Source organism: Lissotriton vulgaris, chromosome 7, assembly GCF_964263255.1.
Source record: "Lissotriton vulgaris chromosome 7, aLisVul1.2, whole genome shotgun sequence".
Lineage (NCBI taxonomy): Eukaryota > Metazoa > Chordata > Amphibia > Caudata > Salamandridae > Lissotriton > Lissotriton vulgaris.
In genome coordinates, this window is record NC_141695.1 from 4,738,525 (window position 1) to 4,752,052 (window position 13,528).

A 13,528-nucleotide genomic window follows, 5' to 3' on the forward strand; every position below is an offset into this window, starting at 1 on the left:
TCTGATGTGTGCTGGAGGCATTAGCCACCCGGCTACGTAAAGAGCGTAATTGGAAATGTGGTGCGAGGGCAGAAGCAGACCACTCGCGGCATCAGCACAGGCAGCGGGCTGCAGAAGCAGAGGTTAGGGTAGGAGAACACACCCCTCAAGATCAAGGTCACCTCATTTCATTAAAATGAAAACCAAATTCTCTGCATTTGTTTCTAAGTTTTCATAAGTTTGAGGGTGATTCAGAAATTGTATTTCTGTGGCTCCTTGACACTTTTTAGCCATTTAATAAAATTCTTGTGCTTACTCTAGTGACATGCTTAGTACACAATGCTGAATTCCCATGAAAAGAGGAAGCCCCGAGCTAATATTTGACAGACCACCAGTCTTCCAGCTATCTTGTCGCAGAGGGAATTCACAAGGTGTCAAACATCATTAAATCTTGATGCTGCCTTTTCTATGTTCTCTTATAGCATCTGTATATTTGGGGTTGACTTAGATGCAGATGGAAACCACACAGATGACAAAATGCCTCATGTCCTCCACCTCACTTGCAGGAAAAGGTGGCTACCTCAACAGCTCAATTCCAGTAGCACTTTTCAAGTCTGGATCTGCCATGGATTAACCCTGGCAATCTTGGATGGGAAATTAAACAATTGTCCTCCATACATTGAAAGAAAACCTTTGGTACAAGTGGAACATTAGTTATTTTTTTCCAAAGATGGACCCGCAGCAACTTTTCCAATTTCCCTAATGCAGCGCCAGTCATACACACAGGAGCCGCTTCAGGGAAGAACATGTCTCTGCCATGGCAGCACGCTCAATCGGGGGGCTCAGAAAGGCACACTGTCTTTATTAAGTGAAGCACTTCAATCGAATTTAAAGAAACAGGTTGAACTCCTTCAATTCTGTGTCTTCTTATAGCAGATAAGTTTGCATAACTCAAACTGTAAGCTGCAGAGGTGGTGTAAGCTGTGTCGGACAATAATGAAAATCTATTCAGCACGCCACAGACTCCAATGGCTCTTATAACATGGGAATTAAACAACACAGATGCCAATACTGTATTTTACTCTCTATAGTCTATTAGAACCCATATGAACAAAACATACTGCTCTGTGTAGTATAAAGTCACTAGTTTATTAATTAATTTCTTCCACTAGTCCAAAGTCATTTTTTTGGTTTTTTCAAAAAAGATTTTTTATGTGCATATACAGAACAGAACAAATAAATGCAATCTATAAAAATAACAGAAAATAACTACATATTTACAACTCATCCGCTCCAACCTTTCTGTCCCAGTCATTCATTCTGCAGTCATACCAGTCATTTCACACACAGAGAATCAAAAAGAAAAAATGTGGCCCTATGTCAAAAAACAAACGTTTTGTTAATACACTTAATGTGCCCTAAAGGCTGTTTCAATGCAACAGTGTTACAAACAGTGTTCAATTTGAACCATAATCCTATATTTTTTTTAAAACAGAATTTCGTCCTTTTAATCCTTTAATAATGACATTAGGCCAACTACTGTTGACGCGTTTCGAACTCCCTCGTTCGTGAGCCGTCCCGTCCATTCTATCACAATCTCAGCTCCGTAACAGTTCCAACACTTGGAACTGTTACGGAGATGAAATTGTGGGAGAATGAACAAGCAATAAAAAAGACGGCTGTCAGCAATGTTTCCGCCCGGACGGGACGGCTCACGAACAATACAGGGCACTCCGGCCCCACCAATTGACTAAAGAATACTGTGAATACTGTGGTCTTTCTACACAACCCCCTCCTTGGGATTCACATCTTGCTAGGCATAAGAACTATTTGGTCCTGACGAGAACTCCATAACCAGGGAGTTCGAAACGCGTCGACAGTAGTTGGCCTAATGTCATTATTGGAACAAATAAATTAATAAACTAGTTACGTTATACTAAACAGACCAGTATGTTTTGTTCATATGGGTTCTAATAGACTATGGAGAGTAAAATACAGTATTGGCATCTGTGTTGTTTAATTCATATATCTGGCTTAGCCTTGCTGTGGTAGGAGGAGCCAAGACCCTGTTACGTTAAACTTATAAAATGGGAGCATTTATTAAGCAACTTCATGTTAATTACTGCATTGATCTTGGAGAGATGACAGGTGAGTGATCAGGGCAGATTTACACATTTTCACGCGGTTGTAGGCACAGACACTGTACTAAACTCTCTGGCGATACAAAGAAAAGGGCTGTTGTAAAAGGGAGTACCGTCTACAGCTGCGGTTTGTATGGTCTGACTCTTAAATATCAATGTGATGGTGAGTATGAACAATGCAAGGAAACATTACCCAAGAGGTGCCTTCAAATATCTTGAGGTCCAGCGGATCCCCTTGAAGTCTCCCATCGATGAGCATCAGAGAGTGGCAGCTCGCGAGGGCTCCCAAGAGCGGCCCCCAGGGTAAGGCTGCGCCAGAGCTGAACCGGTGCACAGCCTGAAAACTGAAACAGAAACAATAGTGAGGACTCATGCTTGCCAGACATCAGTGGTAATGATATTGTTTTAAAAGTATAAGAACTGCAGCATCAACGTGTGTCTGAAGTTGGGCCGTATCCTAGTGACTCAACAAAGGCGCTGCTGCCCTCCAGTATTGAAAGATATCTCCCAGAAGCGACAGGTGTCGGCTCACACTGATAGCCATCACCAGTGAGTCTGACTCTCCACAATTGATGATGGGATGCCCTTCATTTTAGTGGGGACGGCCAGGCTGTGGAACTACCGGCCTTCCCATATGCGCCTGATCAATTCCGAACATGAATTCAGAATGGCCCTGAACACTTGGCTTTTCAACGAATGTCTGACATAATATCGACAGACAGAATATCGAAATACAAAAATATTGGCACAAAAATATCGAAATCAAAAATATCGGAGTCATATCTTCATAAAGGTAAGTACAAAAATATCGAAAATATAATATCCTAGTACAAAAATGTCGAAATTAAAAATATCGTTTTTTTAAATGTATTAATAATAATGTAAAAATAATTTTAAAATACATATAATTTTACAAATATTAAATAAAAATATTAAAACAAAATTAAAACTAATACATATACATTTAAAATAAATAAAACACTTAATAATTTAATGTAATTTTATTTTTTTAAATTTCATTTAATTGATTAAATGTAAATTTATTTTATTTTTACCCTGTACGCCTGTACCCCAAAAACCCAAAACTGACCCTGAACCCTAAAAATATCCCTGTACCCCAAAAACCCAAAACTGACCCTGAACCCTAAAAATACCCCTTTACCCAAGAACTGAAAACTGACCCTGAACCCTAAAAATACCCCTTTACCCAAAAACTGAAAACTGACCCTGAACCCTAAAAATACCCCTTTACCCAAAAACTGAAAACTGACCCTGAACCCTAAAAATACCCCTTTACCCAAGAACTGAAAACTGACCCTGAACCCTAAAAATACCCCTTTACCCAAAAACTGAAAACGGACCCTGAACCCTAAAAATACCCCTTTACCCATGAACTGAAAACTGACCCTGAACCCTACAAATACCCCTTTACCCAAGAACTGAAAACTGACCCTGAACCCTAAAAATACTCCTTTACCCAAAAACTGAAAACTGACCCTGAACCCTACAAATACCCCTTTACCCAAGAACTGAAAACTGACCATGAACCCTAAAAATACCCCTTTACCCAAAAACTGAAAACTGACCCTGAACGCTAAAAATACCCCTTTACCCAAAAACTGAAAACTGACCCTGAACCCTAAAAATACCCCTTTACCCAAGAACTGAAAACTGACCCTGAACCCTACAAATACCCCTTTACCCAAGAACTGAAAACTGACCCTGAACCCTAAAAATACCCCTTTACCCAAAAACTGAAAACTGACCCTGAACCCTACAAATACCCCTTTACCCAAGAACTGAAAACTGACCATGAACCCTAAAAATACCCCTTTACCCAAAAACTGAAAACTGACCCTGAACGCTAAAAATACCCCTTTACCCAAAAACTGAAAACTGACCCTGAACCCTAAAAATACCCCTTTACCCAAGAACTGAAAACTGACCCTGAACCCTAAAAATACTCCTTTACCCAAAAATAATTAATATTATTTAATTACCAATTAATTATTAATTAACAATAACAATAAAGTAAAAATATTAGCACATTAGCTGTAATTAATTTAATTTAATAATTAATATTATTTTTTCCTAATTAATTAATTAAGAATAACAAAAAATTATATATAAAAAAATTACTCTAATTAATGTAATTAACTAATTAATATTAATTAATTACCAACTAATTAATAATTAAAAATATGTACAAAATTATATTAATTAATTAACTAATTAATATAAATGAATTACCAATTAATTATTAATTAAACTATTTACAAGCATATATTAATTAATTAATTATTATTAAATTACTTCCCACCCTATTCCCCTATAAACCCATAACCCGCTACAGAACATATTTATCAATTAATCAATTAATTAAAATTAATTAAAAATTAATTCTCAATTAATTAATTAATAATTCCTACTAATTAATAATTAATTTAACATAATTAAATTACTTCCCACCCTATTCCCCTATAAACCCACAACCCGCTACAGTAGTAAAAGACAATATTTAATTAAATTACATTAAAAATAAATAATAAAACATAATAAATACAATATAATATACACTAAATTCATTTAAAAATTGATATTAGTAACATCGAAATTATTTATTTCGATATTATTGACATCGATATTTAAAACTTCGATATTATTGATATCATACTAATATCGATATTAAGACTGTCGATATTACTTACCTTCTATATTTTGTCCCATCGATATTTAAACTTCGATATAATTGTATATCGAAATTTAAAACTCGATATTTTGTCTGTGTACCCTTTTCAACCAATGCTAACATCTTGGTTGGACCTCCCTCTCCCACAGTGACCGCGTAGCACCGGGCCACCTCTGCTTGAGTAGCCGTTGCGCTCTACAAATGCTCTTATTATTATTTTTTTTTTTTCAAAGCTCAACCCTTGAAAACCACAGTTTCTTCTCATCTCTTCCTCTGGGCATGTCTCTTCTGCTTATCCTCATATTTTTCAGGTGCTACTAGGTATTTCTACATCTCATGTCCTGATCTCTTCAAGGCCAAACGGTGATGTCACTCTTCTTTCTGGCCCATCTCTGTCATTATTTGCTTCCCTAAAAGGCATGATCCACTCTCAGACTGCTCCTCACTTGACCACACCACACCTATTTTCTGTTCATAGCAAGAGCTCCCTTGCACCTTGCGATCGCCTTCCGGCTTTCACGCGTGATGTACAATGCACTTGTCATGGGACAACCACCCAGAGAGCTGCACATAGCAGAGTTTGCAGACTACAAGCTTGGATCTGCTGTGCCTGGATATTCACAACTCCCACCATCTAGATCTCTCTACAGAATCCCTTGCAGTGTGGGGCTTCCTCCCACCATCAGAGTCCATTTCCGGTCCAGTTCTTTAGTTCACGCCTGCTGAGATGCCCTCATTCATGCATAGTTTTCCTTGGTTGACTCAGTGCTGTTTCTACTGAACAGTTGCTGATATCTGAAGTTATTTATCATTCTTGAATCACAATGTGTCTGGATATTTTTCTTTTACATTCAATTAATTCATTAACTTTTTTCTAGACGGTACGCCTCCATGTTGTCTTGGTGCAAGGGATGGTAATTTATGGAGAAGTAAATACATGCGTGTGTACATAATGCTACTTTTACCATTTGTTTTATCGGCCCAAACCCCTCTTTACAAAAACCCCAATGAACTGAAAGTTGGAAGGATAAACAGCAAAAATGGAATACAATTCGAAAGGTGCATTTGTTCCAGATGTCTGTATTTAGGTCACACCTACCTCCCACGGACATGTGTATTCGAGTCTGTGCAGGACCAACCAGATAAGACCTCTGTGGCTCGGTTTGTTTACAATCCATCCTCTGTTCTCGTGTCTCATAAGGAAATTCATAAATCTACTCTTACTCCTAGGGTGTGCGGGCCACGCTTATTAACTCAGACATCCAAAGATGGCTTCAACCTACAAAAGCGAGAGAAATTTACTAAAAGATGTTCTTATGTCATTATTGTTATTGTTAGCTTCGGTTTATATAGCGCCAACTTACCGGCAGGTCTCAAGGCGCTCATGACCGAAGGACAAAACAACTATTTAGCAGATCGTTAAACAGGCTCAGGTCTGTTCTTGATTGTTCGAATGCCTTCAATCACTTTTAAGCTAGAAAATATATCAGCGATTGAAAGAAAGTTTTATCTCTGCTTGAAAGAGACTTGAGTCTATTCATCCTGGCTTAAGACTATCACTTATGATTCAAGGCAGTTTTAAGATTGTCTTAAATAAGGGAAAGGACATCTTTCAGCCCATAAAACAGTACAAAGGCGATAAGCTCTTGAAGAATATTTGTGGATCAGGGCTTAAGTACCTCTTCTTAATTAGTGGTTATTCTTTTGAGTAGGAGTGGATGGAACTCGCGGAGTTTCACTTCCATGACAACTCCATGAGATTCCGTGGAGCTATGCGAATGGGCGGAATTGGCATTCTGTGCTGATTTTTAGCACCAGGGGCTGGATCCATGCTGCAAAATGGCACCATGCGGCGTGCCAGAGGGCGTCCGTCTTCGCTGTCGCATGAGTCGTGCCAGAGGGCGTCCTTCTTCGCTGTCGCATGAGTCGTGCCAGAGGGCGTCCGTCTTCGCTGCCGCATGCGGCGTGCCAGAGGGCGTCAGTCTTTGCTGTCGCATGCGGCGTGCCAGAGGGTGTCCGTCTTTGCTGTCGCATGCGGCGTGCCAGAGGGCATCCGTCTTTGCTGTTGCATGCGGCGTGCCAGAGGGCGTCCGTCTTCGCTGTCGCATGAGTCGTGCCAGAGGGCGTCCGTCTTCGCTGCCGCATGCGGCGTGCCAGAGGGCGTCAGTCTTTGCTGTCGCATGCGGCGTGCCAGAGGGTGTCCGTCTTTGCTGTCGCATGCGGCGTGCCAGAGGGCGTCCGTCTTTGCTGTTGCATGCGGCGTGCCAGAGGGCGTCCGTCTTCGCTGTCACATGAGTCGATTTTTTACTCGAGCAGCAGTTTTCTCAACATGAACAGTGTTGACCACCCGCATTGAGAAATTCTTACTGGGTGCCATACTAGCACCCAAACATTGCACTATGGGATGCCAATTATCGCGCATGCTCATCAACTTACCTATGGCGAGTCACGTTCGAGAAAAAACTCTGCCACACAGTGATTGATGGAGTTTTGCCAGAACTCTGCATTACAAGTGCTACACGGAGTAGACAAAACTCCAGGATCTCTGCCGGCAGAGCAGAATTTATCGCCCACCAAAAATGATGAAGTCTTCGCTGTGCAAATGATAGCTATAGACATTATTTTCACTGCATGATAATATAAAACCTACGGGTGATGTAAAAGATATTTAAATTCAAGAAAATGACATTTTAATCTCTGTTCTTTAAGACACAGACCACAACTTCTCAAAATAATAAAAGAAATGTCATTCAGGTGGCGTCCAACCTCACCTGTCCCCTCCTGAGGGGATGAGTCCCCACAGATCCAGGCCATCTTCTGTTAAGGTTCCTGTCTGTGGAAGAATATGAAATAATATAACTTATCTCACCTCTTCCAGAAAGTGTCACACACGGAAGATTCTAGGCATCCTGGCGTTGCATTATATATTTTTCATCTCCTTCCCAAATATATAATTTGCTCAAAATTACATTTATTTGAATTCACTAGCTTGGACATCCCATAATTTTTTATAAATGCATTTGGATTACTGAACCTTTGTGTTTGCAGCCTTGACTCTTCAACCAAAATCCAAACGCACAATGGCATCGCAGTAGTCAATTCTGGAGAGTATGGTTGACACGACAACAGTTTTCCTTACGGCAAATGGTATATATGGGAGGATCTTTCTCAACCCTTTAAGGGTAAAGAAACAGGCTGATGTTACCTGATTGATCTGTGATGCCCAGGTAAGATTTTTTTCCACCAATACTCCCAGATTCCTTGCCTTTGAAACTGGTGTCGGAGGTGTTCCGGCCGTGCTCCGCCACCATGACTGATTCCAGATCCGATCTTTTGAGCCAAATTCAATGACCTCTGTCTTGGTTGCGTTTAACTTTAAAAAGTTAGCATTCAACCAATTCATCACGGATGACATGCAGCTACAGAAGTCCAAGGCTCTGGAGTCTGCACTCTTGTCTATCGATACTATAAGCTGTGTATCATCAGCATATGATACCAGCTTAAATCCATTGCTCTCTATCAGGCTAGCTAATGGGGCTACATAAATATCAAACAGCGTTGGTGATAAGGCCGATCCCTGGGGAACTCCTCCCGGCAGGATGAATTCTTCCGATCTCAGACCATTCCAATAGACCAGTTGTTTCCTGTCTGCCAGAAAGGATGACAGGAGAGAGAGTGCCGTCCCCTTTACACCTGCCTCTTGCAGCCTTAGTTTCAACACAGTATGATTTACCGTATCGAAAGCTGCTGTTAAGTCGAGTAGGCCCATTACAGCACTCCCACCTTCATCTGTAGCCCTACGGATTTCGTCTATTGCTAAGACTAAGGCAGTTTCCGTGGAATGTTTGGGTCGGAATCCATGTTGAGTGATGTCCAATAAGTTGTTTTTCTCACAAAAGGACATGAGTTCAATGTTTAAAGCCTTTTCCAACACCTTTGCTGTGAAGGGTAGACAGGAGATGGGTCTGTAATTCGACTCAGCCTGTGGGTCCACTTTGGGCTTTTTTAGAAGTGGGCGTATACATGCTTTCTTCCATGTTGCAGGGAACACTCCATCCAACAGAATGTTGTTGATTGGAGGAGATAGCACAGAGCTTATGACTTCTGATGCCAGATGTATTATATGAGGTGGGCATGGGTCTAGTGGGGAGCCCGATTTTATACTTAATTTCAGTTCCTCTACCCTCTTTTCTGTTAGTAATGTGAAGGATGACAGAGCTTCATATTCCGCTCTGGCTTCGGAGTGATCTGCAGTTTTCTCCTCCATATTGTGTATTGCTTTTTCTAAGTTATCATACACTAATTGAACCTTATTCTGAAAGAAGATGGCAATTTTGTCTACAAATGATTGTTCCGGTATGAACATGCTGTCTCGAGGGCATCTCATCAGGGCATTGACTGTCTGGAATAGTTCCATAGAGGAATGTGCAGCATTTTGGATCTTGTTTGTATAATATGCGGCCTTTGCTGATATGATGGCAGCTTTGTATTCCTCCAGGGCTGCACAGTAGTAGGTAGGAAAGCTTTATTCGAGTTGCATACTCATAAAAGCACAACATATATTTTAAAACTTCACAATTAATAACAAAACATTTAGTCAGATACATATTTATAAAACAGTTGTGCAAGTTTGATCAATATAAAAATTTGCACAGATTTAAAACAATAATCAAAACACATTTGAAGAGAGGGCTCTCCGCCTAATGGACCAGGCCCACCCCAAATACTTAACTATCCCCATGACAATAGGCTCCTCCGTGGTGGTACAGATAATTCTCTGAGCCTCAACAGCACTGGATGTCCCAAGGTTCTTACAAACTGGGGCTAACCATACCCTTCTTGGGGTGGCATAGGCGTTACAAACAAATAGGAAGTGACCCACACTTTCATTAATTGCGCCACATGCTGGGCAGCACAAGGTATTCAGACTCTTCCACCTGCCTGTTAAATGTCTCAGGGGGAGGGAGCCAGATCTTAGCTGGAAAAACAACTTCCTGTCCATAGGGACAGTTATGCTGTCCCAATACTGTTCTAATACGGGACACATTTTGCTTTCCAAGAAAGGACCACCCATCGAATCAGATTTTACCCCCCTCCAAAGCCTACCATCTATCCACTCCCGGTATAGAGTTTGAGTGTGTTTTTGCTTGGGAAAACTTCCCCCGCGGGATTATCATAGAGGTTGGAAAAGACCCAGTTCACCTAACATTACCCTTAAGTTTTTCAACCATGGTATTTTATGGAAGGTGTCCATTTTAATTATTGCCAGAAACCCATCTGCATAATGCTTGATCTCGGGAGTGGACCAAAGTCGCCTCCAATATAAAATAGGACGCAATCTAGCTCGATCACTGACAGATCTTCTCCCCAGGTGAAGACTAAGAGGGATTAGTGGGGTGCTCTGGGGGAGTCCCGTAATTCCCCTAAGGAACCTGTTCTCTGCTATCTGTAGGGAAGTAAACTTATCAAAACCCCACAGCTCGGCCCCATATAGGGCCGACCCTATTGCCCTTGCATCATATACAGCAAGGACCGGTTTTATGGGCTTTGTTTTTGATCTTTTGTGCTCCACCCGTAGTGCCCCCGAAATTTGCTGATGTTTCAAATCAGCTTTTTCTATGTGGTGGGACCAGCCGTGGTTATCTGCTATTTGTACCCCCAGGTAGGTAAACTCCCTTACTACCTCAAGCCCGATGTTATTCATGTGTATCCTAGGGCGAGGTTTACATCCTCGGGAGAAAGCCATCAACTTGGTCTTGCCTATGTTTACTTCAAGGCCATGCTCTATACAGAACTCATCAAAAATATTCAAGGCACGCTGTAGCCCAGCCGGGGTCTTGGACATTATTAACGTATCGTCGGCGAACATCAGGATTGGAACCCTGATGCCCGCTAACGAAGGTGCATCCACACTAGCGTCCAGCATCCTGCCAACTATCCCATTAATATATAATGTAAAAAGCAAGGGTGCCATGGGACAGCCTTGACGAACCCCTCTTTCCACTGGAAACTCGATGGAGGTTTGGCCATTCAACCCCACTGGACTTTAGCAAAATTGCTCTCGTGCGCAATTCCGCTGGAATGCCTATCCTATTTAAAACTGTCCAGAGCTTACTTCTTGGAACTAAATCAAAGGCAGCCCGCAAGTCGACAAAAGCGACATACAGGCTGCCCTTGCCAAGAAGTACCGTCCCCCACCGCAGCATAGTAAAACGAAACACCTGGTCAATGGTGCTAGTGGCCCTCCGGAAGCCTGCCTGGAAGGGGGAAAGGGAGTCATTTTCGTCCACCCATTCCATAAGTTTGTTTACCACCATCTTCCCAATTACTTTTTGGATAGTGGCAATCAAACTTATTGGCCTATAATTAGCCGGAAGGGACCGATCTCCTTTTTTATGGATCGGTATAATAATAGCTCCCCTCCATTGGTCTGGGACTAGCGCACCTTTTGCGATGGCATTCCCCAATAAAAACACATACCTAACCCACCTGTTTTTGTCATTTTTAAAAACATCCAAGGGTATCCCATCTAAACCGGGGGCCCTACCCCCTTGTGTGGAACTTATTGCAAGTTCAACTTCTTTGGCGGAAAACAAATTGTCTTTGGGAAATACAGCTAAAATTGCATCCCCTCCCACCGTCTCCTTTGTCTCTGCATATTGGGGCCTGAAATAGTTCACCCAAGCGGACTCTGCAACATTATTATCTGGTTTGTTTGGGGTACCGCCTCTGCCCCACTTCACTATCTTCCAGAAAAGCCTGGAATCCTTGGCTCTGGAGGCCTCTTTTAGTTCATCCCAATACTTCTCATCCCACGTTTTCTTTGCCATGGAAATGCTTGTATTGCTTCCTTGCTGCTATAATTGCTGCCCTATCCCTGCTTCTAATAGCATTTCCCAAGGTTAATCTGGCTGCCCTACTCTCTCGATTGAACCACCTGGCTGGTTTGGTGGGTACTGTACGATTTCCCTTACATGCTCTCACAAAATGGGGTTTTAAAAGGGAGAAGAGATTGTTCTGTATATCAGTAATTGTACTAGATCCTGGGACTGTAGAGCTTGCTAGTTCTATGGAGACAATTGCGTTATCCACCTCGGAAGCGATAGAGTCCATAGATGCTGCATTCGCCAACACACATGGCCATTTAAGTCTGCGCATATCATTTGCCATGTCTGGGAGCAACCCATCACTTGCTTGGAGATTGGGCTGTGGTAACTTCCACCAGTTATGGGTCACACAAAGGGGGTTGTGATCACTTTCTATCCTGCCCTTGATTTCCATGTCACAAACCCCCTGCCAGAGATTAAGACTACATATAACGTAGTCTATCCTACTTCTGTTGTGACCATTATCGTATGTACACACACCCTCCTTGTCTCCCTTTGTTCTTCCATTGAGGGCTCTCATCCCATGTTCCAAGCACATCGTATTTAGGAGAAGTATATCCTTTGTCCAGCGTTTAACAGGAGCTAGATTCAGATAAGGGACTCCCCATAGATTGTCCTCCTCCTGCCCCAATGGATCTTCAATACTATCTAAGGGTTTGAAGGTCCTACTTAGGTCCCCAGCCACTATTATTCGATTTCCATGGGACTTGGTTTGCAGAGAATTAGATAAGGCCTCTAAAGTGGGGGAACTCCCAGTATTGGAGCCTCTGGCATAGACATTATACAGATCTATCACATCCCACTTTGCTGATGTAATTCGCAACGTTAAAATGTCTCTACAACCCAGATCCCACATTTTCAGAGTGGTATCAAAGTTCTGCCTAATCCAGACTGTGAGGCCTCCCATAGGTCTACCCCCGACACCTCTACTTGCTGGAATCGAAAAATGTAAATAACCTGGGAGAAAAATAGGATCACAAGCCCATGTTTCCTGTAGAAGGCATAGTTCAAACCCATCACTAAAATCAATCCATGATTGCGACATCAGCTTACTCCCCAGTCCTGCAATATTCCAAGATATAAAACTCCCTGGAGCAGATCCATCCCTGCATACTGTTCTTGTAATGGGCAATCTAGGGGAGTTCATTGGACTACCACCCTGCTCTCCCCAGTTTTGGTCGTCACCCGTGGTGTTTTGTTCAACTCCTTGAGAAACAGTAGTGCTTAAAACAAATGGTTCCCCACTCCCCGAGTTTTGCATTAACCCCCCGACAGCTTCCTCCTCAAATATGTGTTTCATTTGACACAACATCAGTATTCAATGCAGGGACATCAGGGTTCCAACAAGACTTCCAACAAGATGTACCTCCCCTGTCGTTCCAATAGTCAAACTTTGGTCAACAACCCCAATTCAAACATTTCATGCCTTCCAGATAGTTGTAGTTTAGACCATTACTGTGGGTTTGCCATTGCAATGGGGAAATGGATGGTGGAGCAACCCTTACCATCGGGGGGTTGTTAGAGCTGTTTGGGTTCCTAGGCCCTCCTACTTTGGCACATATTTGCCTTGGGTAAAAAAAGGTGAGGTCCACAATGCCAATTCCACCACTACTTGTACCCCAACCCTGCCTCGTTATCCAACTAGCCACCCTGGGGTCTTGAAAATTAATAACAATACAGTCCCCCCCCAGATTTTTAAGAGTGTAGCCAATCCAGTCAATCCTCCTTACCCCTATTATCAACCCATCCACTTCCCCCGGTAAGGGCCTAGTTACCCTTAACCAAGGCATTACTTTATTTTTGAGCATCTGGAAGGTTTCTCTTTGTCCAGC

At 42.1% G+C, this 13,528-nt stretch overlaps 1 protein-coding gene across 1 annotated transcript in view; it reads right to left on the bottom strand.

Annotated features, from left to right (window-relative positions):
* LOC147700479 (putative cation-transporting ATPase 13A4) overlaps nucleotides 1-13,528 on the bottom strand; it is a 941,662-nt gene that overhangs the window by 545,910 nt on the left and 382,224 nt on the right. Inside the window, exons 13-14 of the mRNA XM_086929645.1 lie at nucleotides 7,581-7,642; nucleotides 2,314-2,464 (exon numbers count right to left, since the gene is read on the bottom strand). Coding sequence (XP_086785771.1) covers nucleotides 2,314-2,464; nucleotides 7,581-7,642 — 213 coding nt within the window. The remainder of the gene's footprint in view (nucleotides 1-2,313; nucleotides 2,465-7,580; nucleotides 7,643-13,528) is intronic.